This window comes from Notechis scutatus, chromosome 5 (genome assembly GCF_049901735.1).
Source record: "Notechis scutatus isolate UNSWTSFEM ecotype Mainland chromosome 5, rNotScu1.2, whole genome shotgun sequence".
Classification (NCBI taxonomy): Eukaryota; Metazoa; Chordata; class Lepidosauria; order Squamata; family Elapidae; genus Notechis; species Notechis scutatus.
Genome location: NC_142013.1, coordinates 39398420 through 39425479, shown reverse-complemented (window position 1 = coordinate 39425479; position 27060 = coordinate 39398420). Strand labels below are relative to the sequence as shown.

Below are 27060 nucleotides of genomic sequence, written 5' to 3'. Positions count from 1 at the left end.
CGGTCAACCAAAACTTTCACTTCTTAACTTCCTCCTGCACTTTCTTTTCCGGCTGAGTGCTTCTTTGAGGTGGCCATTTCTGATCGCCGCTCTTCCCGCCTTTGGGAAAGAGAATTTGGCCAGCTGAGGAGGAGAGGTGCGGCTCCCCTCGACCCTGCTGGCACTCCCCCATCTTCACCACCTCTACAGGGTGGCTTAGCCCCAAAGCCAGCTGGCTCGGGGCGCTCCAGCGGCAAGCCCAGGCAGAAACCGCGCACGATTGCGGATTCCTGCCTGTCGCCGAAGCCCTGCAAACCGGAACTCCTTATAGCAATTTAAGTTTTATTCTCGCTTTCTTCCCCTGCCAAATGTATTTTAGCACTATTTTGTTTAAATCTTCAAAAAATTCTTTCCCTAATCTGATTGGAATTGTCTGGAATAAGTATAAGATTCTAGGCAATACATTCATCTTAATTATAGATATTCTCCCAATCAGTGATAATTGTAAATTTTCCCATTTTATCAAGTCTGTCGCAATCTGTTGTTTAAGTTTGAGATAATTGTCCTCCTTAAGCGTGCTACATCTTTGTGTTATATGTATCCCTAAATACTTAACCTTGTTTGTGACCTGGATCCCCAAAACTTCCTCCAATTCTTTCTTTCATCTTACTAACATGTTCTTTGTTTTAACAAATCTTTGTTTTATCTTTATTTATTTTCAAAACTGCTACTTTCCCATACTCTTCTATCTTTTCTACCAGTTTAGGTGCTGACTCCAATGGACCCTCTAATATAAATACCAGGTCATCTGCAAAAGCTTGTAATTTATACTCTTCTTTTTTAATTTTCATTCCTTTTATTTCTTTTTCTTCTCTGATGTTCCTATTCAGCACTTCCAGTGTTAACACAACAATAGAGGTGACAGTGGACAGCCTTGTCTAGTCCCTTTTCTTATATCTATAAAGTCTGTTAACTATTCATTTATCATAACCTTTGCAGTTTGTTTATGATATATTGTTTCTATGGTTTGAGTAAATTTTTTACCAAAGCCCATTTGGTCCAATTGTAACAGCATAAAACGCCAATTCACATTATCAAAGGCTTTTTGTGCATCTAAAAACATCAGAGCCATTTGTTTTTCAGGATGTGCCTTAGTATTTCAGTGTATCTAAAATTATTCTCATATTATCTTTAATCTGTCTCTTCGGCAGAAACAATTTTGATCAGGATGAATAAAATTGTTTAAGCATCTTTTCAGTCTTTCTGCCAGAATTGAAGCAAAAATTTTATAATCTGAATTTAATAGTGATATAGGTCTGTAGTTTTTAACTTGCTGTGGGTCTGTGTCCTCCTTTGGTACAAGTGTGATATATGCTTCTAACCATGTTTTGGGTATTCTCTTCTTTGTCATAACTTCATTCATAATTTCTAATAAGTGAAGATTCAATGTTTTCTGGAATGTCTTATAAAATTCCACTGGCAAACCGTCCAGACCTGGTGCTTTCCCAATGTTTTGCTTTTTTAAAGCTTCTGTTAATTTCATCATTGTTATGTTACTTTCTAACATTATTTCAATATCTTTGGGTATCTGAGGCAAATTTGCTTCCTGTAAGTATTGTTGAATTCTTTCTTCCTGAACATTCTCTTGATGGTACAGTTTTCCATAGTAATCTTGAATAATTCTTTTCTTCTCCGCATTTCCGTAGCATACATGTCCTTGTTCATTTATCAGTTGATTTATTCTTCTTGAGTCTCTTTCCTTTCTCAATTTATATGCTAGCCATCTGCCTGGTTTGTTTGCATCTTCAAAATAGTTCTGCTTAGCATTTTTAATTTTTTGTGCTATTTCTTCTTTTTCCATTAGCCCCATTTTATGTTTAGTTATGTCCATTTTAATTTTAATGTCCTTTTTTGTGGAAATTTCTGTAGTTCTTTGTCCAACTTCTTGTAGTCATCTTCCAATATTTTAAAGGATTTTTTGTTTTATATTTCTTTTCCTTGTATAGTCCATTATCAAGCCTCCTGTATAAGCCTTCATTGTGTCCCAGAGGTTCTGTAATGATGTATCCTCTTTTGTGTTTTCTTTAAGGAAAAAAGTCAATTCTCTCTCAAGTTTCTGTTTAAAGTCTTTTTCCTTTAATATCATATTGTTTAAAGTCCATCTAGATCTCCTTTTTTGTCCTTTCCATATAAGTGTTACTGGATTGTGATCTGCCCAGGTACTTGCTTCTATTTCAATGTCTTGTATGTTAGAAAGCAATTCTGTTGACATCCATATCATATCTATTCTAGACCATGATGCATGTCTATTTGAATAAAAAGTATATTGTTTATTTTCCGCATTTCTTTCTCTCCATGCATCTTTTAAGTTTATCTCATCTACCATTCGAAAGAAGGATTTTGGCAATGCCTTTCTAGCTTTCTTTGCTGGTTTTTTTTGTGTTTTATAGTCCAATTTGTCATTTATAATTGCATTAAAATCTCCCATTAGACAGATATTACCGTGTTTCTCATATAATAAGGCTGGGTCTTATTTTTTTTTGAGCCCCGAAAAAATGGCTAGGCCGTCTTTTCGGGGGTGACTTAATTCCCCTCTCCTTGCATCTTCGGGCGGGCAGCGACAGCTTGGATGTTGACCTCGGCGTTGGTGGGGCACTTCGTATCGGGGTCAACGCAGGCAGCACCATATCCGGGTGTGCAACAAAAGTACTTCCTAATGGCAAGCCCCCCCACCATTCCCCACCATTTTGCATGTTTTAATATAGGCCTTAATTTGGGGGGAGGGGCTTAATTTCATTTCATGCCTATAAAACATGCTGGGACTTCCTATTGGGGGAGGCCGTATTGTTGGAGAAACAGGGTAGCATAGTCCAGTTCAATTATTTTCTTATGTAATTTCCTGTAAAAATCTTCTTGATTATCATTTGGGGCATAAATTGCTATTAAAAGTATCTTTAGATTATTGCCCATTATCTCCACCATCAAAATCCTTCCATCATCATCTGTATATATTTGTTTCTCAGGGATTGTATCTCTAATGTATAACACCACTCCTCTCTTTTTACACTGTGTCAACGCTGTAAATAGTTTCCCTAATTTTTGTTGTTTCAATATATAATCATGTTGTTTTTTAATATGTACTTCTTGTAGGCAGATTATATCAAATTTTAATTTTTCTAACTTGTGAAATATTTTTCTTCTTTTAATAGCGGAATTAAGCCCATTTATATTAATTGTAATTAGTTTTTTTCTCATCCATTTTAGACTTTATAAGAAGGATTTGTTGCTCTAGTAGATCTTGGTTCTCGTTGCTCTCTGGGTACACCACCTACAGCTTCTTCTTCTTTTTCAATTACTGCTGTACATTCCTCTTGAAATTCAATTAACGACTCTTCTTTTCTTGTATCTTCCTCCCTTCCTCTAAAATATTCCAGATAGAATAACTCCGCTTTTTCAACTGTATCAATTCTGTGTCTTTGTTCCTACCAGGTAAACATGAGACCTTCTGGTATCAGCCATCTGTAATTTATTCCTCTCTTAAGTAACTCTTTGGTCAAGAATAAATATTCTCTTCTTATCTCTCTCACTCTTCTCGGTACCTGTTTCAGTACCACTATTTCTTTATCTTTGTACTTTAGTGTTTTTTCTCTTGCCGCCTGCAGTATTTGTGATTTAATTATTTTCTTAGTAAATCTGATATGAACTTCTCTTGGCAGTTTATTTCTCATCGCATATCTTGTATAGACATGAAAAACCTCATCCATTCTATCCATCATCTTCTCTTTAGTTACCTCTGATACTTCTGCCAGGATTTCTGTCATCATTTCAGCAAGGTTTTCACCCTTTTCTTCTTCTATATTTTGAAATCTAAGATAGAATTCTGATCTATCAATTTTCCATCCCAATGTTTGCAGAGATCTGCCCTTATCTCTTTCCACTTCACTCAATCGGGTATCCATATCTCCAATCTTCTTATCTCTTTGTACATCTTGTTCTTCAATTTTCTTGATTCTGTCCTCGTATTGCATCATCATCTGTTGAATATTTTCAATTTTCCCATCTGTCTTTTCAGTTCTTTGCTCAATGTTCTCTGTTCTCTTTTCAATATTATCTGTTTTTACTTGTATCTTTTGAATTCCTTGCATAAATCATCTGCAGTGTCACTTCTTTCTCCTTCTCTTGTTGTAACATCACCTGTATTGATCGTTGTCCTCCAGATAGTGAGGAGAAAGAAGTTGGGATTGAAGAAGCTGAGGCTGGTATCTTTCTGCTCATCTTAGAGTACTTAATAGAAAAACTGAGAAGAAAAAGCAAGAGCAGCCAACTGCCACTCCAGTAAAAAAATAAAAAATAAAAATAAAAAGGGGAAGGGAAAAAATCTTCAGGCACTTGAATACCTTAATCCAATTGATTCCAATTATATAGAAAAAAAGAAAAAAAATGGAAAATGGAAAAAGGATGAAAAAAAAATAGGGAAAAATTTAAAATGACAGAAATCCGTATACTCCCGTTGCTAAAAAGGTAAAAAAAAACTTTTCCAAAAAGTTATTTTGAAAGGAAAAAAGAAAAATTAAAAAGAAAAGACCAGTCCAGTTTAAAAATTGAAAAGGTTTTACAAAATCCAAAGTTCCAATAAAAAGAAAGAAAAAACCTTCAGGTTTAATTTGTGCTTAATCTCGCCGCTTGAGCACTTTTATCTTCATTTTTAAATTTAATTTTTAGTCTTTTAGGGTGTTCTCTCCAGAAAAAAATAAGTAGAAAATTATCTCACCAAACTGACACACTTTCTTTCTAGCTTTCTTCCGTTCTGGAGCTGTCCCAGCTTCAGTAGCTTTAATGGCTGCCTCTCCACCACGGGAAAAAAGGGCTTCTCCTGGATCTACCAGGGACTTTGCAATGTCCCTGGGATCAACAGGATGTGCCCTCCTCAGTCACCGTCTCTACGGGACGGTTTAGGTCCGTTGGGACCGTCCTGCAATGGAGATATCAGCAGCTATCTTAGAGCTTAAAGATCGCATGCTGTACCACCGCGATGCCAGCTCTGCCCTCCAGCAGCTTCTCCTTTTTGCAAATTGACTGGGTATATTTTGAAATGTTATGAGAGTTTCCACAAATAACTCCCCTAGGCCTGTGCACACATAAAGGATTTCTAGGAATCTAAGGATAGTTTGGAAAGCCACAGAAGAAATATTTTCTTTCATTTACTCTGCTTGACAAAGCCCACAATGTTCTATTAACCCTAGAGATATCATTTCAAAAGTCGAGTTATTCATGAGTTTGAAATAGAATGGCTAGCTGGTTTCGAGAGATTCATGCAGTCAATCTACATGGAAAGTCTATTTGTACAGGGACAATCACATGTGTTTAGAATGCCAAATTGGTGTGTGAGATTTTATGGATATAAATTACTTTTGCCATCCTAACAATTAAAGTGAACAAAGAGTGGTCTATGCATAAGATTTACCTTCCAAAAAGAGATAGCACCATCTAGTGTTGGTCTCAAACTAGTTTTTTAAATGCGACTTATTAATGCAAAATACACTACAACCTGGTTAGACATTTAATGCATTTTCTTCATCATTTCATTATATATTGATCTGAAATAGGATGGGTGAAAAACTTAGATGTTAAAGAGTCTTCCATTTCCACAAATTAACCAAAGTGAACATCGTTAAGCATAAAATATTTGTTGTAATTAGGAATTAACTGACCTGATTAAAAGTGTTATGTGAATCCAGACAATGCAGAATTTGTTCTAATGTAACTTTCCATAACTTCACGCCCTTCAGATATATTGCGTAGAAATTCCAGTCCATTTAGTCTAACACATATAGGAGAACCTTTTCTGGTATGCCACTTGGACTACCTAGATTGTAATAGCTTGATAATTGGGAGTCACATTATCTGACTCTGTGGTTTCTTCCCCAAACCCCAAAAACTTTAACCTTAGACTGTCTACTATTGACCTCACCCCTTTCCTAAGAGGTCTGTAGGGTGCATGCCTACCGTCCCTGTCCTATTGTTTCTTTTATATTTTTTTATTTTTCTTATATGTATTCATGTATTCATAACTATGTTTTTACTTATACCTATTATCTTGTAAGCAATTGACAAAAATAAATAAATAAATAAAAATCTTTATCATGGGTTTTGACTACTGTAATGTGACCTTTATCAGGCTGCTTTCAAAGAAGATCCTCAAACTGCAGTCAGTATAGAATGCAGGCGCAGAATGTTGATAGGTAAAAGGTATTACTATCATATAATTCTACTTCATTGGTTGCTATATTGGCTATCTGATACTTTGGGCTAGTGATTGCTCAGAGTCCTAACCCCTTGATTAAGAGAGCCAGGATCCAAAGGGAATCCTCTACTACAGCGGCTCTTTTCTTTTGTAATATTTTATCCTTGTATATGAACCAGATGTCCTCCTACATGTTAAATTAGTGGTGTTTTGGTGGTGTTTTATTGACATGGGGAAAGGGCAGATAAGAACAGAGACCGCTGAAAGTAAACAAGAAAATAAATATGCTAATGTGCAGTAATTTTATGGCAAATATTTAATTTCAAGAGCTGAATAGAGATAGGTCAGCTACTACTGATTCTTCTTATAATGATATGATTTACACCCAGATAGTTATTTTGTGTGATATACTTATTCAATACTTGATACAATCAGCTAATACAAAAGTATTTTGTACAACATTACAGTTCTTTGTTTGGTAGGATAACTACAATGGCTTTTTTTTATAAATATGTATAGCGACACTTTTAAAGTTACAATAATCAAGTTGGGAATAGGCATATATAAACAAGTCCTGCTGAACTTTATAAAATAACCTTCTTTTCTGTCAATGTTACATTAATAAGAGACAACCATGGTAAATTTGTTTTACTATTTATTATAGTTTATTATTTGGTTAAACTTGTCTAAAATGGACAAGTTCATGGAATTTCTCCCCATTTTATTTCCAGACCTTAATAACTAGTGACCAGAGTTATTCAGTAAATATGAATATGTTATCTACACACATCTGGTCTAACATCTGAACACAATCATAACACTATGCCACATAGCTGTCATTTAGGCTTTTAAAAATAAATGTTTATCTTTTGCTGGTACTTTGTATTTTTAAAAGTACTTTAGTCTGGCAAGATTTCCTAGAGAAGAATGTTTCCATTTCACAAGATCTGCAAGATTCAGACCAGTTTGAATGAAAACCCTGGATATTTTTCCTTCTGAAAAATGATGCACTAACTCATAGATGCAGTTTCTGAAAGGATACATTTTTGAGGACAGGGTAGATGAAGGAGGAAAGACAACTTTCAGCTATATAATCAGACATTCTATAGTATAGATTTTAAATCTGTTCTGAGGTCATGTTTCATGCAATATTCAATCAAAGCTTGAATCAGAGTTTTCAATATATGTCATAGCTCCTTCATTACTTTAGTAAAGCTAAATTTCACTGGAAGAGATTATTTCAGGCCCTCCCAAAAGTTGAGAATGACATATTAAGAGTCAAAAGTTTAGTGGAACAGAAGTTCCTTTGTTTCTCCCAATCCTGCTTGGCATCTGACTATACTTAACCATATTTTCAATAATGTCAATATTTCATACTGAAAGTGGGCTCTAAAAAGCTCAGGACACTGAAGAAATCCTACACTGCAAATATCTAAAAAAATTATATAGCGCATGTGATCAGGCATAAATATTAGCTTCCACATAATCTTGCAGTGCACATTTAGCTACAGTAAGCATTTGTATTGTAGGGTGTAGTGAACACTTTAATAATGTGGAGTAGAGGAATAGATCAGAGTCTCACCCAATTATCTATCAAATATGGAAGCTTTACAGGTTTAGTTTCCTTATCCATGAAAGCAGCCAAAGTCTACAATTCGACTTCAATATCTTTCCATCTTTGGAACTCATAATTTACCCAATATTTATTTATGAAGAGAATTTATTTCAATTCATGTGGTCATCACAACCTAAGAAACAAGCTTTTATATCAGTTTATTAGTGCCAGGATCAATTTATAAAACTTACTAGTATAAGAAATTTCTCTGCACAAACATTATCTTGAAGGAATGAAGGAATTTAGTTCTAGACTGCACATATAGAGATTATTTCTTATAAGAAAATACCATTGCAGCATTATCAACATAATTAATAGAAGATGAGGGCTCTCAGTACATTTTCAGCACAATACTAAGCCCTGCACAGGGGAGAACACACTTCAGTTGCAAAATCACTTCTTTTCAATCCATCATTTTGAAATAAAATTAGCTATAAAACAAAATTCACAGAGACTAATTGCCAAACTACAATTCTTTTTCTTCTCTAAATGTCATGCAAATGTTGGGATATAAATGCAATAGAAAAGAATCCATCCATTGGGAAAACGTATCTAGATTCCTGTGCCTAAAGCAAAAATAATCCGTAGTTCAACACAATGACCACAAAACAGATTTTATAAAAAGACCATTTATTTTTTATAGAAAAACACACACATTACACAGAATCATTATAATTGTCCAATTCTTATCCTCCAAAGCTATTCTGGAAATATTTTAAAAATCATCCAGAACTGCACTTGAATCTTCTCTCTTAAAATGAACAAAAGATATTCCATTTCCTTTATTCAAGATACTTCTGAAAACAAGTTCATTTCACATTCCAAGTGTCCTCAGTTTCTTTAAGTTGAAAATGCCAAAAATGATAAACCAGATCAATGGAAGCCCTTAGGATATTTGACTGCTAAACCCATGACTGAAGCTTTGATAAATATACTGAGAATCTGAGTCTCAAATAAGAAACAGAATGATCATAACGTAGGAGTGGGAAAAAAAATCTTATGGAGATAAAAGATCTGTTTGAGGAATGATATAAAACTGGCACAATTGAAAAAAGAGTGTACTATTTCAGGTGTAGTTCAGAACAGGACATGAAGCATCACCTCAAATCCAAAGGGAAGAACTATGTCCTGCTGACCAATTGATGCTTGGAAGGAACTGCTTCTCTTTCCAATCCAAAAGAATGGGCAAAACTAGAGAGACAGGGAATCCTCAAAGAATAACAAGGAATTCCTGAATCAAACCTGAGTTTCTTTCCACAAAGAGACAATGTCAATGTGTAACAAGTGCTTGAGAAAATTCAAGCAATCTCCTGGGCTCATCTATTCCATAATTATTGCATTTAAGTATGTTTTTGTTTCTTCCTCAAACTCTGAGAACAAAAAAACATACGAAATAAAAATACATATGAAAGTATCATTTGTGCTTTCCTTATCACAATTTTACTGTAGAAATAAGATGTTTTAATGTATGGGCAAAAAATAATCTCAAAAATTAACTCGTACTAGGAAACAATAAAGACAAAGAGGTTTGTTAAATGTTGTGGTCTGTCAATTTAAATAACATCTAGTGTCATGCATAAATGTCAAGTGTGAAACAGTTCATTATGAAGAAGACTTTCTGAAAAAAAAGATTGGTCAGCCAGCCAGATCATTTGCTAAGCCTCCTAAATAGCTCAATCTCAAACCATATTGGCTCTATAAACTTTCCAAGTCACAGATTTGAAGAGAGTTCTTTAAACTCTCAAGATGCAAATCCTTCCAGGATCATCCATTTGGATATCCCTACATTACAATTGCAATTTTATGATCACTTGATTAGGATAGAGCAATACAAATCAGGACTATAACACAGCAAAGAGGAACCAAATCAATTTTGAGTTGATATTGTGTAGCTAAAATTGGACCGTCCTCTAATAATACTCCTTGGAATGTCTATGAAAGATGTTTCCAATGAGGCTTAGCTCAAATACCTGTTTAACACTATAAGTGGATATTTAAAAAATTATAAATATGCACCTAAGTCAATGCAAGTTGAATGGATATTTATGCACAATGAGTGATCTGTACACATTCTTCCATTTCTTAATGAATATACAGAAATGACAGCAATAATCATTATTAAATCTGTATGTCTGCAACCTGTGTACAATGTACATTCAACTCATACACCAGTGTATTTGGAAGATCAACATTTTCTGTTCACTCTGAAGCATTTTGAAAAATGATTCTTATGCTTTTACTTCAGTATAAGTTTGATTCAAATCATATTATATTTAAAGCATATTGATTTTATTATACTTTTATTCAGACTTCTTATTGCTTGAAAATACTAGCTGTGCTTGAAGATGGACTGTCCTAAATCACAGGACAGTCTCATGGCTGTGGGATAACAGTATGTGGAAGACAAGACCTAAGTCTCGCTCTATAACAGCACCAAAAAAGAACTCTGTGGGAAAAAAGGGAAAAATATCTGTGGGAAAATTATCGCTTTCCTAGTGAATACATACAGTAAATGGTACGTTGAAGGGCACAGCCCTTGGCACTGTGTCATGCACAAAGAAACATCTGGGGATAGGCATTTTCCCTTACTCCTATTGTGCTGTCCCAGCCAGTCTATAGGAATTGGATAGTTACTTAGGAATTATGAGCTGTCCGCTTAAGGGAATGAATCATGGTAAATGTAGTTAAAGGTATTCTGGGAAATGTAGTTCATGTCACATGGCCACATCTGTAATCCCGATTGGTCACTATTTTAACCCTTCTTGGGTTGGGGGAGTTTTCCTCACTTTTGCCTGAACTCCCTAACTCATGGCAGCTGCTTTCTATCGCTATGAGATGGGTTAGGAGATAACCATCTTTTACTTTTCTGTCTTCTGCACAGTAGTGGATTTTTAAGCTGTGCAGATGCAGATAGATAAACTCAATGAGACATCCATAACAAAGTACATTTATTGGTTCATCAGCTATCCTCATAACTCACATTTGTGATGAAGTTCTTTAATGACCAATCCTTTGCATATCTGCCTCGTAGTAAAAGATGGTTATCTCCTAACCCATCTCGAAGCGATAGAAAGCAGCTGCCATGAGTTAGGGAGTTCAGGCAAAAGTGAGGAAAAAGTCCCCCAACCCATGGAGAGTTAAAATAGTGACCAATCGGGATTACAGATGTGGTCACATGACATGAACTACATTTCCCAGGATACCTTTAACTACATTTACCATGATGCATTCCCTTAAGGAGACAGCTCATAATTCCTAAGTAACTATCCAATTCCTATAGACTGGCTGGCACAGCACACCTATCCAATCCTTTTCATCCACCTTTCATACCCTTACCCTGCAGTGTCAAAGTCTAATTGAAGTGGCAAGCTGGAAATCTGATCATTTGTTTGCTAACCCAAAAGGATCTGTGGCAATGTGTACTTGACTTTATTACAGTTCATTCCACATTACTATTGTAATTAGTCAGGGTCTGCCTGCCGGCCCCCAAATTAGCCATGTGTAGATAGAGGATTTCTAGACATTTGACCACTGAACTAATAATGTAGTTTTCATTAGAACATTTAGCAGGCTCTATCCATTTTCTGAAATGTAAGTAATTACATAAAACCCACAGCATGAAAAGAAGAAGCAGGAAATCTGATAGTACTTCTCGAAAGACTTAAGTCTCAAGCATATCTAACTGAAAGAAAGCAATTGTGATTCTCAAAATAAATCAATTGGAGTGGGCCCTGTAAGAGCAAATTTGTACAAAGTACGTTTTCTAAAAATCAGTTTGCGAGGCTGCTGAAGCAGCATCATGTAAAAATAATAATAATAATAATAATAAAAAAGAATTTGATTTTCACCTAAGACACAAGAGGGATTTTCCATTAAATATACTGCACAGAAACATTTCCTTCCTTCTCTAGAGATGTTATCTAGAGAGGTCACTTAGTTATAAGGCAGATTTTTTAACTGTATGCAAACGATTTCAATTCCACTCTCCTATTAATCAAGAATAGGGGTCTGCTTTTGTTTGTAAATCACAACTTTTGGTAGTGGATCTTATTTAAAAGTCTGTGCAACAGTTTTCCTTTGAAATTTCTATCCCAATAAAAAGTGCCATTGGAAAAAGAGCTAAATGCTGACAAATGCACCACGTGTTCTCAATATGAAACATTGGTAGAAAAAGCAGCTCCAGATCAAGATCAGATGGTTCTGTTGTCAGGGCATTTTGGCTTACCAGACTCAAGTCTGAGTAAATCTGGCCCTTCCAAAATCCCTCTGTCCCCAAAATAAGGCCATCCATCTCTCTTCTTCAGTCCATTTCCATAGACATAAGGCGCCGACGCTCTCGCCTAGTTTCTTGAACTTCCTTCTTGCAACACCAACGGGAACTACAATAGCCAATCAGACAGGATAAAAGACCGATAACTGAAGATAGCCCAACGCCAATCAACAGTGGAAACTTGAAAGCATTCAGCACTGAGAGAAGGAGAAGAAAAAAAAAAGTAATGTTACAGACAAATCACATGGAGCAGCTATTTTTTTTACATGAAAAAAATAGTATTTCTAATCTAATAAGAACTGGATTTTGTGTGTTATTTGTTCAAAGGACCTCCTTTTATTCCTTTTCTTCTTTGAATTTGACCTGGATTAAGACCTAGATATTTCATGTTCAATATGACTGAATAGCTGTTTACTGGAAACTATGACACTGAATTGTCATTCATTATTAAGCAAGAATATACAATGGTAAATTTGTAAGATGGGCTAGCTACCACTAAGAATAAAAACTGTGTATCTCCATACAACCAACTCTATCTAAACTGTGGAAATCTTTATTTGTCTGTCATCTAGGGAGTTTTTGAATTAATTTTGTAGTATTTTTATTATTGCAAGATACTTCAAGAAGGTACTGATACTGCTGCTATTGTTATTGATCTATTGATTAAAAAAATCATATGGTTTAAATTGCATATTGCCTTGGAATTTTACTGAATTATGAAAAATCAGGGAAGTTAGCAGAGAGATGTTTGTACAAGGAAAGGCCCAAATAGTTTGTCTACCTTGCAACTAAAGGCTGAGGAATTCTTAGGAAAAAGGTAAGGATTCTGCCCCTCATCTAATCACATCCAATCCTTTTTCTTCTAAGAAAAAATGGCATGCATTTTTTCCTTATCCAAATTGCAATATATAATAAAATAAAAACATAGAGGAAAGATTTGACACAGCCTTCTATTAGCCCTTATTTGTTGCTGCTACATGAAATAGAAAATCCTGACAGAAAGTTAAGGATAAATTTTCAGTGAGAACACTTACCATCCATCTTCACAGTTACAAGAATTGCTTTAGATTTTATTTCCTTTTCCTGTTGCCAAACATCTGCAGCTGATCGCACCCAAGGAGTTACCAAACAGAAGTGATTGCCAAAATCATGATCTTCACAGCCATGAACTCTAAGCCGGTACTCCATAGGGGAAATTCTTTCTAAGCTGAGATCACTGCTCCCATTTCTTCTTGCTTGTTTCACAATTCCTTTCCGATCTACTGAAGCCAGGAAAACAGGTTCTTTGTCCATTGCAAAAGAACGTGTGGCAAACCAGGAGACATCAAATGACATGTCATCTGGAATTGAAAATACAATAATAAACCCCAAAATAACAGCAGGCATAATAACCACCATTCTCAACAGAATTCTTGGAAATTTTAGGAAGATATATACATTTTCCCCTCCTTCAAAAAGTTAACTCTACTGAATTGCACAAGCTTAGTTGAATTCAGTGTATGATTGAGAATTTATAGGGTCTTTTAAGCAATAACTTCAATTTTAAAATTCCTACCCACAGAATGAAGGGTGAAGATGATTTGTATAAAGAATTTTTGCTAGACCAAAGCTTTAGGCAAGCGTCATGGAGAATAGCAACTGAACCATTATATTATAACTAAATTTCTCTGCACTTATTGCTCCATCACAAAAGTAAACTTGAAGTCACTATCACCACAATTACTTTGTTCCTGCCCCTGGACTTGAAAGGGTTAGACTTTTCCTCAAATTTCCAGGAGACTGTGTAGACTTTTTTATGAACTTTCCTTACTGTTATTACTACTACCCCCTCTTTCTTGGTAGGATAAAATGATCAACTCTGAGAATGGGGCTAACAGAGTTGAACATATCAAATGTTACTTTAGTATAGTTGGGGTAACGTATACTGCTTTTTGCAATTTATCAGTTTCCACATCTAATTTATAATGTTGTTTATTCTCCAATTTCATTGTTTTAAGTTTCCTGTAAAACATCTTTTTTCATGTCCAAAAAAATGTCCAAAATTCTTCAGATGCTTTACTGAAAATGTTCTACCACATGTAATGATATGACTGTGGTTTTGGAAATGTCTTTCCAGAGGTACACTTACTTTTAAAATGTGTTGTGTATGGTTTTTATGCAAAATATGTGTAGCTTAAAGACATGCAAATGTTATAAATATATCATTTTAGTAATATTTTATACATACATTAGAGCTTTAATTACTGGCTTGGTCATCAAAAACAGACAGCACTTCCTTTAAAGGAAGGTTATTTCAGAGTTACCACGTCCCATTATGTACTAATAACTTCCTGTACCACTGACCCAATTCAGATAATCTTTTACCTTCATATGTATATAAGGTATGTGTCACTATATATGTCAATTTTACTAGGGAATAAGCTCCCAAGATCCTACACTGACTTCAACCTCTAATACAGAATGACAGCTAGTCAGAACCCACCATTTTTTATATTTTAATAGGAACAATTTTTATAAATCCCTGAGTAGATCTGTACTTTTAAGCTCATTAGGCTAGTAGCTGTTGTTGGAAGTTTAATTGTTGCATTCAGTGTAGAATATCTTGGTGTATCCCACTGTAAGATGGAAACCAAATGTGGGAACTTGTCTGAATAAATTTGCCACACATTCCTACAAGCATTTGTAACATTGTCCTAGAGATCATTATCACAATCGGTGAATACAAAGATGAATTAGACATGTTCTTGACAGAAGAACTGCTTCAACTGTTTCATTGTATATATGAAAGGCTTATGAGAAATATAATGAATTGCCTGTATTCAAATAGTTTAAATGATACTTAACTGATGAAAGATGCTGGATTCTAATTTTATTTTTATTAAATTTCCTGCTTTTCCATCCTTAAAGTGGTTAATTAAAAATTGTACAGTATACTATTAAAATAATTATACAATATAATGATTCAGACTATGCAACATTTTGTTTTTTTACAGGTAAAGGATCTTTTGCAATGTGTAGCACTCTATCTTCCTGTAGCTCATTAAAACACCAAGCCTGTTTTCCAGCATTATGAGGATGTTTTAATGAAACACAAGCAAAAGGTTGTGGTCCTACTGCTATGTGTTCCAAAGCAGCACTATCAAACTGAATCTGGAGGAATGCACACCCTAATAGCAATCAAGTAAGAGCAGCTACATGTTTAATTTAATTAGTACACTATTAAAGTGCAGGGGTGAAAGTTTACTGAATATATAAAATGTTTTATATCCTAACAAAATATTTATCAAATTCTCTAACTCTAGAACAGTATACTAAAAGTCTTCAAAGACTATATTAAAGTTGTCCAATTTAGAAATCCCTCCATTCATTTGGAAAACCAAAAATTATTTAGTTGCCAAGAATTATTTAGTTATCTATTTAATTATTTAGTTGCAACAAACAGCATATATGTTTTCAAAGAATGATAAAGATCACAGACTACATTTTTATGAACCTCATAAAGATTATGGAGATAGGCAGATATCAAAGAAGGAACTTAGACCTAAGATTTTACACTTTAAAAAAAATACAGAACGTCTCCCCAATACTCCTAAAAATAAACAAAGACCTTTTGGTCTAATTTTAGGTTTAGCACAAATTGCTTATCTGTTCTTTGATGCTATGAAACACTGCAATTGATCATAAGCCACATATTGACCATACTTGTAATAATGCCATCTGCTATTGAACAAAATTCTTTATTTTAAAGATTCCCAATGGTTCCATTCCAGTAAGACCATAGGATCCAGTTATCTGAGTGGGCACGTTCCTCCAGGTTTTTTTTTCCTGCCCATCTGGTGTAATCAGGCAGAGTGGGTATGCTGCATGTCCCAGTGCTTAAGCAGTATCATCTTGCGGGGTCCATGAAGCATGCCTTGTTTGTCAGATTGCCTGCCTTCTAGAATATCTCCCCAGAGATCTATATGGCCCCCACCCTAATAATGTACAGAAAGCTATTAACGATGCTTCTGTAGGATTCTTTGGTGTTATATTCTTTATGGGGATGTTCATAATTCTTTTTGTTTTCTTTCTCTAATTTCAGAATTAGCGATGCCCAGAATAATTGGCTTTCCCTATAGCTGCCTACAAATTGTATGAATAAACATTGTAATACACAAAACACTCAGTTAATATAAATTCATTATTGCACTACAATGCAGGCACATCCGCTTGTGAATAAGACATTATAATACCCTGTATTAGGATTTAATTCTGACTAATGAGAATATCATTGTGTTACAAAAAAAATATTCTGACAAGGTATATTGAAAGTGTGATGTGACTTGAGCAGAATTCTCTGAATTTGATTGTGTCTTTGAGCCAATTGTACCCAGAACAGGTAGCCTCTAGATGCCACAAGCCATATTAGGCTGAGTAATAATCAATAGTTAAATTTCAGAAAGAAACTGATAGAGCTCAATTATTGTAATAATGATATAATATACTAGTAATGGACCTGGCCTATTATTATTTTGAAGCTAAAGTTTCTGATACTCTCTAAGGCAATTCCCTGTTATGTAAATTACACTGCAGTCCATTTTAGAGATGACAAGCCAAAGTGACTGCATTCAGCACCACCTTTTCCTTTAATGGCTACATTTTGTCCAACAGCTGAAGTTGTGTAAAGGTTTGATTGGCAATGGCATCCACCTGGTCTTTGTTACTCAGCCTATTCATTTAAGAGGAATGGAACTGCTCCAGAGCCCAGTTTGTAAAGTACAAGAATAAGCAAATGTGAAGAATTGAAGTATACGAAGCTTTCATAAATAATGGGTAAGTTGAACAAAGTATATTTCAGCATGAATTAATGGAATGAATGAATTGATGAATGAGTGAATTCATTCATTCATTTCCAGCCTTTATTATTTTTACAAATGTTTACTTCAACTTCTATTTTCTCCACAACTATTCTGTGAGGTGGGTTGGGCAGAGAAAGTGACTGGCCCAAAGTCATCCATTTGGCTTTCATGGCTAAGGTGGAACTTGAATTTTTGATCTAATACCACATTTAGTATATTATTACTATGTGAATTTTAAGTAGATTATTAAAAACACAGAGTGATGCTTAAAAGTTTGTCCATTCTACTGAAGCTTCAATATTTCTGGATAAATATTATCTAAAATGTTATCAGCTCTCCAAGGCAAATTCTGAAATTAGATAAAGAAAACCCAATTAAACACATGAGCCAAACAAATACTTGTTCATTTATTTATTCAAAGAGTTTACAATTTTTTAAGCACCATTGTAGATATGGGGAGAAGATGGAATGAAAAATGTATGTGAATGTGATACGAATATGGCAGTTCTCACAAAAGCTAAGTAGGGTTAAATCTGGCTAGTACTTAGATGGAAGATTACCAGGAATTCCTAAGGCTGCAAACTTTTTCAGACATTGAAAAAATAACCTAGAAAGCAGGAATGGTAAGTCCTTTCTGTATTGTTCTAAAGAAATCAACATGGATGTGTCCATGTAGTCATCAGGAGATTTTAAATGGGTAACAGCAATTATACTGAGACTGTTAAATGTGCTTGCAAATTGTAATTTTCTTAAACTTCATTAATTGCACTAATATTTATTACTTTTACTGAACATTAATAGTGCAATTAATTTTTTCTGCAAACTGAACGCTGAACTAGGTTTATTACTTATAAGTACTGACCCAAACATTTAAGGAATGGCTCACATAAAAAAAGAACATTTGTCTCAGTGCAGGAAGATTTTTTTAAAAATGTTCTATTAGGCACTTTCAATAGATCAGGACAAATATTAAGGATTAAGAAAGAATAGACAGATACTCCAAAGTGTGCTCTCGTCATGCTGCAAAACAAACCTAATTTGTAGAACTGAGCACTAAACTAAACAGCAAAGCTGAACACCTACTAGAACTAGAGAGTTTATTCAAAGTGTCCTCTGAAGTATACTGAATTTTGCATGGCCACAAACACGATAATGAATAAAGATGACCCTTAAAATTTAAATCCTTTCGACCCTTATAAATGAAAAAAAGAAAAAAAGGTTTTCCTGAATACCTGGGGAGTTGCAAATTTATTAAATATTCAAAGTTCATTGACCATGCTGAGAAGTCCCATATTAATAAGAAAAAAAAACATTTCAACTGGTACTTTTCTGGTATACAGAAAAGTAAAATCCGGCTTTCTGATTTAGCTATAAACCTGGTACTTCACCCACCAATACCCAGTGTTTGCACAAACATCTTTTGAGGACAATCCAATGTGTACCACAAGATACTTGGCTATGGGGATGTAGGCTATAAAATAATCCACAAAATTTCTTTGATTAGGAAATAAACTACTGAAAAGTGGAAAACATATTGAAATGATACCTGGATCAAGTACTGTTGATTCAATGGTGATGATGCAAAACAAGTTTACCAGATCACCTCGATAAATGGTTGGGCTATCTGAATGCACTGAAACATTAAAAACAGGTCCTAGGAAGAAAGAAAAACAAGTGTTTATCCAATGTTGCTACAAAACTTTTCATTGTGCTATATACCTATGCAAACCTGAGTAGTGCGTAAAAATGCTTGATCAAAACCTCACATAAACAGTTCTTCATTCTTAATAACAAAGTATATTTTATGATGATGATAAACAAGCATTGCCTAAAAGCCTTTGAACAGAAATAGCTGCAGGTTTTCTAGACACTAACAAATGAAGGAATCTTTCTGTAACACATATTTCAGGCTGAGAGTGGCATGGAAACAAAAGAGGCAGAAATCTCTAAAAAGAAGATATATGTAGCAAAAAGTTGTTAGCCCAAGAACAAAAGGCATAAGGTTGGGGAGGAAAGCAAGACTGACCCATACATTAGGCACAATGTCTTGGGCCACCCAAAATGTTTTTTTTTTCAAAACCACAAATAAAAATGGAGCAGAAGCTACTTATTTTCATTTTAATAAAAAGAAAGAAACAGGTACAAAATGTACCCTGAATATCAAATCAATGAATTTCTCAGTGAATATGTGAATATTGAAAACAAATTAACTATAATTTTAACATTATTCTTTTTATGGAAGAATCCAGATAAGTTATAATATAATCCCTATGAGGTGGGAAATGGAAGGAAAGATATAGGTTTTTTTGCGTTAACATTAAAATGGCTGCTTGTTGTGTGAAGTAAATCACATGGACAAAGACATACAGTATAAGGATTTAAGTGAATGAGTTAGAAATGCAAGATTTTAAAGGACTGAGTCAAATCTGGGACTGGAGAAAAAACTAATGTTAGGATTTAAAAGTATTAGGAAGTCAGAGTGAATATATAATGCTGAATTAAGTCTTCTAGACAATGATGTAGGACCAAATGTAAAACTGGAAAGTCAGTGACAATAATGTATCAGCAATCAAAGATTTATAGTAAATGCTTTTGTTGAAAACTTCACAGTTATGTAACTGAAGTTTTGTATACAAAAATCATCTTGTAATAAGACCAAAATTGGAAAAAAGGACCATGAGGCAAAGGAAAACTAAGAACATCATGCCTGTTCAATAGGACAGAAGGTATTTTCAACTGCTAAAAAGTACTCAGGGAAAATAAAACTTAAGAGGAAAAGTAAGGAGTGTGGTCTTAATAAATAATTGGTATGGATTTTGACAAACAACAAAACACCATGAAGTCAAGATTTTATGCAAGATTTCACGTAGACGTGCCAGACACTTGATTCTATAATTTTTCATTATACTATGTTTGACATAAAAATGTGATACCACTCAGACTTAGTTCATCTTTTTAAAGAAAGATGACATTAGTTAACATTTTAATAGGAGCACATGGAAAACAGCTTTAAATATTATTGTGTTCATTTCCCACATGGAGCTGGAAATAAATATGAATCATGATTTGAGAAATAAAAAAACTGAATATAAACATGTTTAAAAATATGAAGAAGTCCAACCCACTTGGAACTACATTACTCCTACAATTTACAATTAGCTATTGGTTAAGGAAAGGAAAATGAGACAAAACCTTTTTCTGTTTTCAAATAATACCCTTAATTTTGGTGATGTCTTTATGCCAACATTTTCCTACCTGGCCTTCTCCAGATATGACTGGTAGAAACTCTTCACTCTTTGGGGAATTGCAGAAATTGCAGTCTAAAATATTGGGAGGACGATTGCTGCTCTAAGCTTATTCATGCTACACTAGTTGGGTTTCTCTTATAGCCAAATCAAGTCAGTAATCTCAGAGGAAACATTCAGGAACACAACAAGTTTCTATTAAGAATATTATTGGTTTGAAAACTACATTACTTTTTTGCCAATGCTGAATCAGCTGCAAGAATCAAACCTATGTATTGAAAAGTGAAGTGTGTTTTTGTTTAAAAAAAAAGTAAAAGAAACAAGGAAAAATTAATTTTTTTTCACCTATGGATACTTTGTGCAGTCTTGAGACTAAATTTTACTATCATGGAAAGAATTACTCCCATACCAAATAATTCCCAGTTATTCAAAATTAACATTTATTTTTTGTTCTCTTAAGTGTATATTTATAAGATAAAAAGTATAGACTTTGTAAACAGACAGGGTGAGAGATAACGAGGATACAAACAAAGGAACAAGGAAGTTTCTTTATTTTTTGCTTTTAGAAAATGAACTACAAAATGAATAGAAGATGCTGCAAATATAGATAATCAAAGTTATTTCATTTTCACATCAGCATTAGACGTGGTCATTTTTCTTTTAGTGAAACTGAAATGTCTGTACAGATAAAGCAACACAAAGTATGATACATATTTATATGTATTAAAACTCTTCTATGTAATTTCCAGTTCAGTCAAAAAATAGTTCCATTTAAATTAATCCTGTATCAAATTCAGAGGGAATTATTGTATTTTTCAATACCTTACTAAACTACAAATGGATGAAGAAAACCAAATGTAAGATCCCGATAAGAGTATTTCTGCAGCAGTTACTGGCAATATTTAAAGCAAGATTAATGAAATATGTCTTTCTTATTCAGTATCACTTGTACTTAGAATATTTTACACATAAACCTCTTAGTTCTGCAAATGTACAAACAGGAGAAAGTAGAAAATATAATGAATGATAACTATTACAAAAATATTTTTAAAAAGGAAAAAGTAACTATAGCACTAGCAGTTTCATGTGTATTTGCTGCAAATATGTGGTTCTCAACTACAGAGCACCTGCTACATACCGAATTAACAAACATTATTTGTCTATTTAATTATCAGATAAATTTTACCAAGATTATTTGGATTTTTCTCCAGGAACTCACTTTGGACAGATAATCTTGGAGTTGATAGGCATAAGGGTTGCTGGTTTAAGTACCAAAGTTTTTTTCCCTTTACTATTAAATCCTCCCCACAGCAATCTGTCCAGCATCTTAAAAATGGTACATTTTATAACCAAATTTTTACTTTTCACTTAGCTCTATATAATCTCCTTCTTCCTGCCTTCCAACAAGTGATTCATTTGTTGAGCAACGGGAATGAGAAAATGAAGGTTGTCTTCTCCCAGACTAACAGGGAAGAAAATGGATAAAGAACTGTGAAGTTCAATAGGGGGAGGTGAGCTTTAGTGGTTAGACTTCATAGGAAACCTTTAAATATTCCAGGCTAGCTTAGGCATCCATCAACTTTCAAATCACAAGAACAATTATTAACTTTCAGTAAATTAACAGTTTGGGAAGAACATTATATCTTTCAGTCAAATTCTTATCTTGGAGCAGTAGGCATGGAAAACTTTAAAAAAATTCAAGGACCATGTTTCAATAGAAGTAATCTGTTGTTGGTACACAATGGTTTATGTTAAAGAAATTAAAGAGAATAAAAAAATGAATGTAGCATTTACTCTGAGCCCATTTTCTTTATTTCTTACACTTTCCTGAAGCTATTCTCTTTTTCTCTCTTTCCCAAGAATCTAGCAGCAGGGAAGAGATAGCGTCTTATCTGGGATCTGATAGCCTTTAAAAAAAAAAAGTCTAGGCCTAAATGAAGGTAAGACCACAAATTGCCTCTTAATAGGAAAATATTTTTTACTAATAAAGAAAAACTTTAAAATAGTTCTGAGGGCGATGTAACAACAGATTCATTTGGCTCAAGAAATGTGATTTACCCAAAGAAAAGGTCCACTGAAGGTAAAACATTACCACTATCTTTTAATTATAGATGGGATTAGATAGCCTAAAAGACTTCCTCCAGTTCTGATTTTAATAAGTTTATAACTATTTTATCTTTTTTAAAATATAAAATAAACGTTTAAAATGTGTGGCAATGATTACAAATCTTCCTAAAATTAAAAAAAAAATCATAAATTACACCCATATTGAAAAAATTGTGACATTGAATGTGTAATACATTATTCTTCACAGGCAAAGCCTAACATTGCCTTCAATCTTAGTTTAGGGACAGTGAACCCTCAAATGACTCCTCTTGTAAGACTTACAGAAAAGAAGGAAATGCTGCAAGGGAAACATCTTGTCACACAGAGTAAATCAAATGAAAGAAAGGCATCCAGCTATAGCCCAACTGTCTCCTCAAAGGAAGAAAATAATGAAAGTCCAGGGTAAATAAAAAAATCATTTTTTAAAAATAAAAATTGCCTTAAAGACGTTGCAAATATTTCATTAAAGAATAACTTGGTTAATTTGAATATGGTAGTCCTTAGATTGAAACACTAAACTCTATCAGGGTTTCCTATTAAGACATTCTTAGTCTCTGTAGACCCTACTTTATACCTATACAAAAACAGAAGTAATCATTTATAAGTTGTGAATAGTTATTGTCTGTCAAACGTAAAGGCATTTTTACACACACACACACACAAAAGACTGCTCTAAATATCCAATAACAAATCATAATGACATAACAAAAAAGCTATACTAGAGGTTGTAGTAAGGTGGCTTATTTTATTATTACTAAAAAAATTGCCATACAAGTTTTGATACTACTCCACAAACTACAAGGTTTTATTTAAAAGTCACCCTATACTGAAACATTTTAAATATTTTTTTTCACCAAAGAAATGAGTCAGAAAGGTGTGTGTGTGTATGTGTGTGTTTTGCCAGGAAGTGGGGTTCAGACTATGCAAACATGCCACAGAGTAAGGTCTAATTAGAAGAAATAAACAGTATAAATAAAATATTTCCAAGAACAGCCAATAGAGAAAAAGAACCATTACCTTTAGCTATGTAGTTGACCAGCATTTTTAATTAATCATTGTAAGAATGAATAATTGGGAGAATTCATTCTTATGTCTGCTTCTAACACATTTTGTTTTAATTTTAAGCTTAAGATCAAACACTCCATTCTTTTCTATTTTCCTTTTGAATGCATGCAAAAAAACCAAACCTATTTAATTCTAAATAGATATTACCTAAAAGCCATCCTTACAAACTATTTAGGAAATAAAGTAGCAATATAAACCAATTGAAGGAAATATGGCTGTGATATCTATTTATTTTTTTGCATGATAATGAAATTTAGCAAAGGTAAGTCATTTGATTTTCATCTGACTGGATAGAAGGCCTAAACCAATCTTCATTGTCACATGCGTACTTTGAAAGCTCTACAGAAGATGGAAGTGGACACACGTTTAGTCAAAGATACAGAATCTCAAAACAAGAAAAAATATTGCTTACTGTGGAACATAATAAGTGCACTGACAATTTATTGCTGAAAATGTTCATATTTATCTGAACATGCCCATTCTCAAGAATATAACTTATAATGCTCAATTGACTTTTTAACCTAATACTTGTCTTTTCTCTGGCTAAGGTTAATCTACATGCCTTTCCCATTCCATAATATTAATCTAAAGATCAAGTTTTTAAATATAAAAATTGAATGAGCATCTTGTCATTTAAAATATACACAGTCCTTTAAAAAAACACAATTCCATGAATAACTAGCTATTTTTTCTGCATGCACTGTTTTTATTAAAAATTAATTATCCCACAAAATATTAGAAAAAATATCCATGTTTAACTGTGGGCATCAACTGACAAAGGGCCATATCACAATTTCTGAAGAATATTTCCACCTGAGAGTAGAAAACAAATGGTTTTTTAATGTTTATCAGGAAAATACCAAAAGAAGAGGGACTTGTGAACATAATACCAAGAGTACTAAGTTCAGAGAAGGCTTGCCTATGTAGTTTAGCAACATCTACTTTGCCAAGAGGCTATACAGATGGAGAACTAAAACATAATTACAAACTTCCTTCCCCTACTAATCAGAACTTATGATGCTCTGAATCATGGATCTGCATATAATCATAACATGACTTTCCTACTAAAAAACTTGCTTTGTACAACTGCCTTACTATCTGTAATGCAGACTTCAAACATCAGTAATTTGAATTTACAGGAGTTCTTCAAACCAAGAAATATTGTCATACTATAATTTCCATTGCTAATATTCTCTTTTGTGGCAAGATTACTGAAAGAATGATGGCTGCATAATCACTGAATGAAATTGGGAAATTGGGATAGTTTTAATGCAAACCAGTTTTATTTCAGCACAGAAACTGCCATGGTCACTCTGACAGGTTATCTTTCATAAAAAAGAGATGCAGGATGTTTTAGCTATTGATCCCCCTCAAAGTCTCAACAATATTTAGTTTCTTGAACCATGATATCTTACTTGATGATTCCATGACTTGAAGACACTATGGTGTTGTAATGCTTTTCCGACCTGCACAGCCACTCCCAAGCTGGGAGTTACTGTTCAGCCCATAGCTTTCCCATTGCCAAGTTCCACAAAGTTCAACATTGTCTATAAACTTATATACAATCTATATGAAAATGTAGGGAGAGGCCATCCAGAGGCTTGGAATTAGGTATAATTTTTTTCCCATCTAAACTAAGAAACAATAGGATTGCTGAATTGATAACTGTCTCCCCTTCAAAGTTGTAAGCGTGGCTGGGACTATTTAAGCAACTGCATCATGATCTCTCACATCCTCTACATCAGGGGTGTCCAACCTTGGCAACTTTAAGACTTGTGGACTTCAACTCCCAGAGTTCCTCAGCCAGCAAAGCTGGCTGAGGAACTCTGGGAGTTGAAGTCCACAAGTCTTAAAATTGCCAAGGTTGGACACCCCTGCTCTACATTGAGAAACAGAACTAGATATGCTTAGCAGCTCTGTAGAATTTAAAAAAAATTGTAACAGTGCAAAGCAAACTGACTACTTTTCAGTCCACTTATTTTTCCTTCTGTAGACCACGAATGGATGGAGTGAAGTGAATAATGATTTTGCATGAAAGGTTTTTTGTGCTCAGAAGGGTTAATAACTCAGTTAATACTGTTGATTCTGATCTTAAGCTCTCAAACTTCAAACTTACTTCTTTATCTGCACGGAAAAGCAGCACCAAAGCAGAATTATAGTTGCTGAAATATATTGATCCAAAATAAATGCAGAATGGAAAAATGATGTGGCTATTTAAAAAAAACAACCTCAGAGGTTACGTATAACTACACAAGCTCAGAAGAAAGATGGTTGTAAATTAGGTTCTTTTAAGTTTATTTCAAATGAAATTTTTAAAAAATGACGTCTTGTTTTATTTTACACGCAGAAGTATGCTCTTAAGAAGAAGTGGTATGTTTATTTCTTGCCCATCTACACTCAACCATTTTACTCATGTATGTGTAGACTTATGCAACTCATGTATTACCTTAGGGTGTTATGACCCACACAATCTTAAACCTCTTGGCACAGGCATCATATAATCCTAGCAATATGCATCAATTAACGTTTTCTTCCACACAGACCTAGTGACAATTAAATCAGAATAATGGATCACTGTTGCCTGATCTGACAGGCTTGAAAAATGCCAAGTTAATATTCTATCAATAATTGTACAAATGTGCTTCTCTCTTCCTGATCAAGGACCACTCCAAGACTTCATACATATTCTCTCAGTAAAGCTTAAATATAGAACAAACTGTACCTTTGTCACTGAGTCAATGTCTTTTGACTAACAACTCCATTCTGTCTGGATTAATCAAGAATGAGCCACTTCAGGTCATGAGACTATATGAAAAAAATAGAAAGGCAATGATACTCAAAAAGCTAATATGTCTTCTAACTGAACAAGCAGTTATATCTATTAGAATTATGGGACATCTAGAAATATTAATGTTATAAAAGTGTATGTATTTACTATAGATGCATATTGTATAATGGAGATAGTGAACATAACATTTAAGATATGTTAGATATGCCAAATGCAGTTACTAGAAAGCACACAGTATTAGGACATGGGAATGCAAAAGAAATATTTGGACCAGATTAGAATTACAAAAATTATCCTCCTTTTTGTCTTTATGTCCCCTGGCAGACAAAACCTTAAAAACAAATATTGTCTCACTTTTTGTATATCTAAAAAGCTACCCGAGTGGCTGTTTTCTGCAATGCCAAAAGTAGTACTGAGCTCAAGTTAACTGTGATCTTAATTAGTTGATTAGTACTCTCTGATGGGCTTGCACAACCATCTGAAACTGTTAAGACCATAATCAGTTATTCACTGAAGGCTTTTGCTTTATAACTGGTTCTAACACATTTCTGTAATTGAGAAACCTATCTTCTTGAGGTAGGACAAATAATCTCATATACATGTGGACATTAGTACTTTTTTGATGCAATTTTTATTGCAGATGTCAGGGCAGTTAACCAATTAGAGAACCCCTTTTTTTCCATTTGTCTTCATGCCCAATTGTCTGTGTCACCCTTTGCCTGTTCAGATATCTGGTAATCCTAGACCACATAAATAAAAGGAGGTAGGCTAAACAAATGCTTTTTTAATGCCAGCAAGATCTGGCTTGGAGAATACTTTATTTATTTTATGTTTATTTATTTTATTTTGTCAAGCGATTATAACAGGTACAAGTATAAACATAGTTATGAATACATGAAATGGATATATA

At 33.9% G+C, this 27060-nt stretch overlaps 1 protein-coding gene across 2 annotated transcripts in view; it reads right to left on the bottom strand.

Annotated features, from left to right (window-relative positions):
• Positions 1-6554: 6554 nt before the first annotated feature.
• The window catches only part of PTGFRN (prostaglandin F2 receptor inhibitor), a 102731-nt gene continuing 82225 nt past the window's right edge, over positions 6555-27060 (bottom strand). For both annotated transcript variants that reach the window (XM_087966591.1, XM_087966590.1), the window contains 3 exons: positions 18493-18600; positions 13143-13448; positions 6555-12305 (listed from right to left, as the gene is read on the bottom strand). In XM_087966591.1, coding sequence (XP_087822717.1) covers positions 12139-12305; positions 13143-13448; positions 18493-18600 — 581 coding nt within the window. In that variant the 3' untranslated portion in view covers positions 6555-12138. The remainder of the gene's footprint in view (positions 12306-13142; positions 13449-18492; positions 18601-27060) is intronic.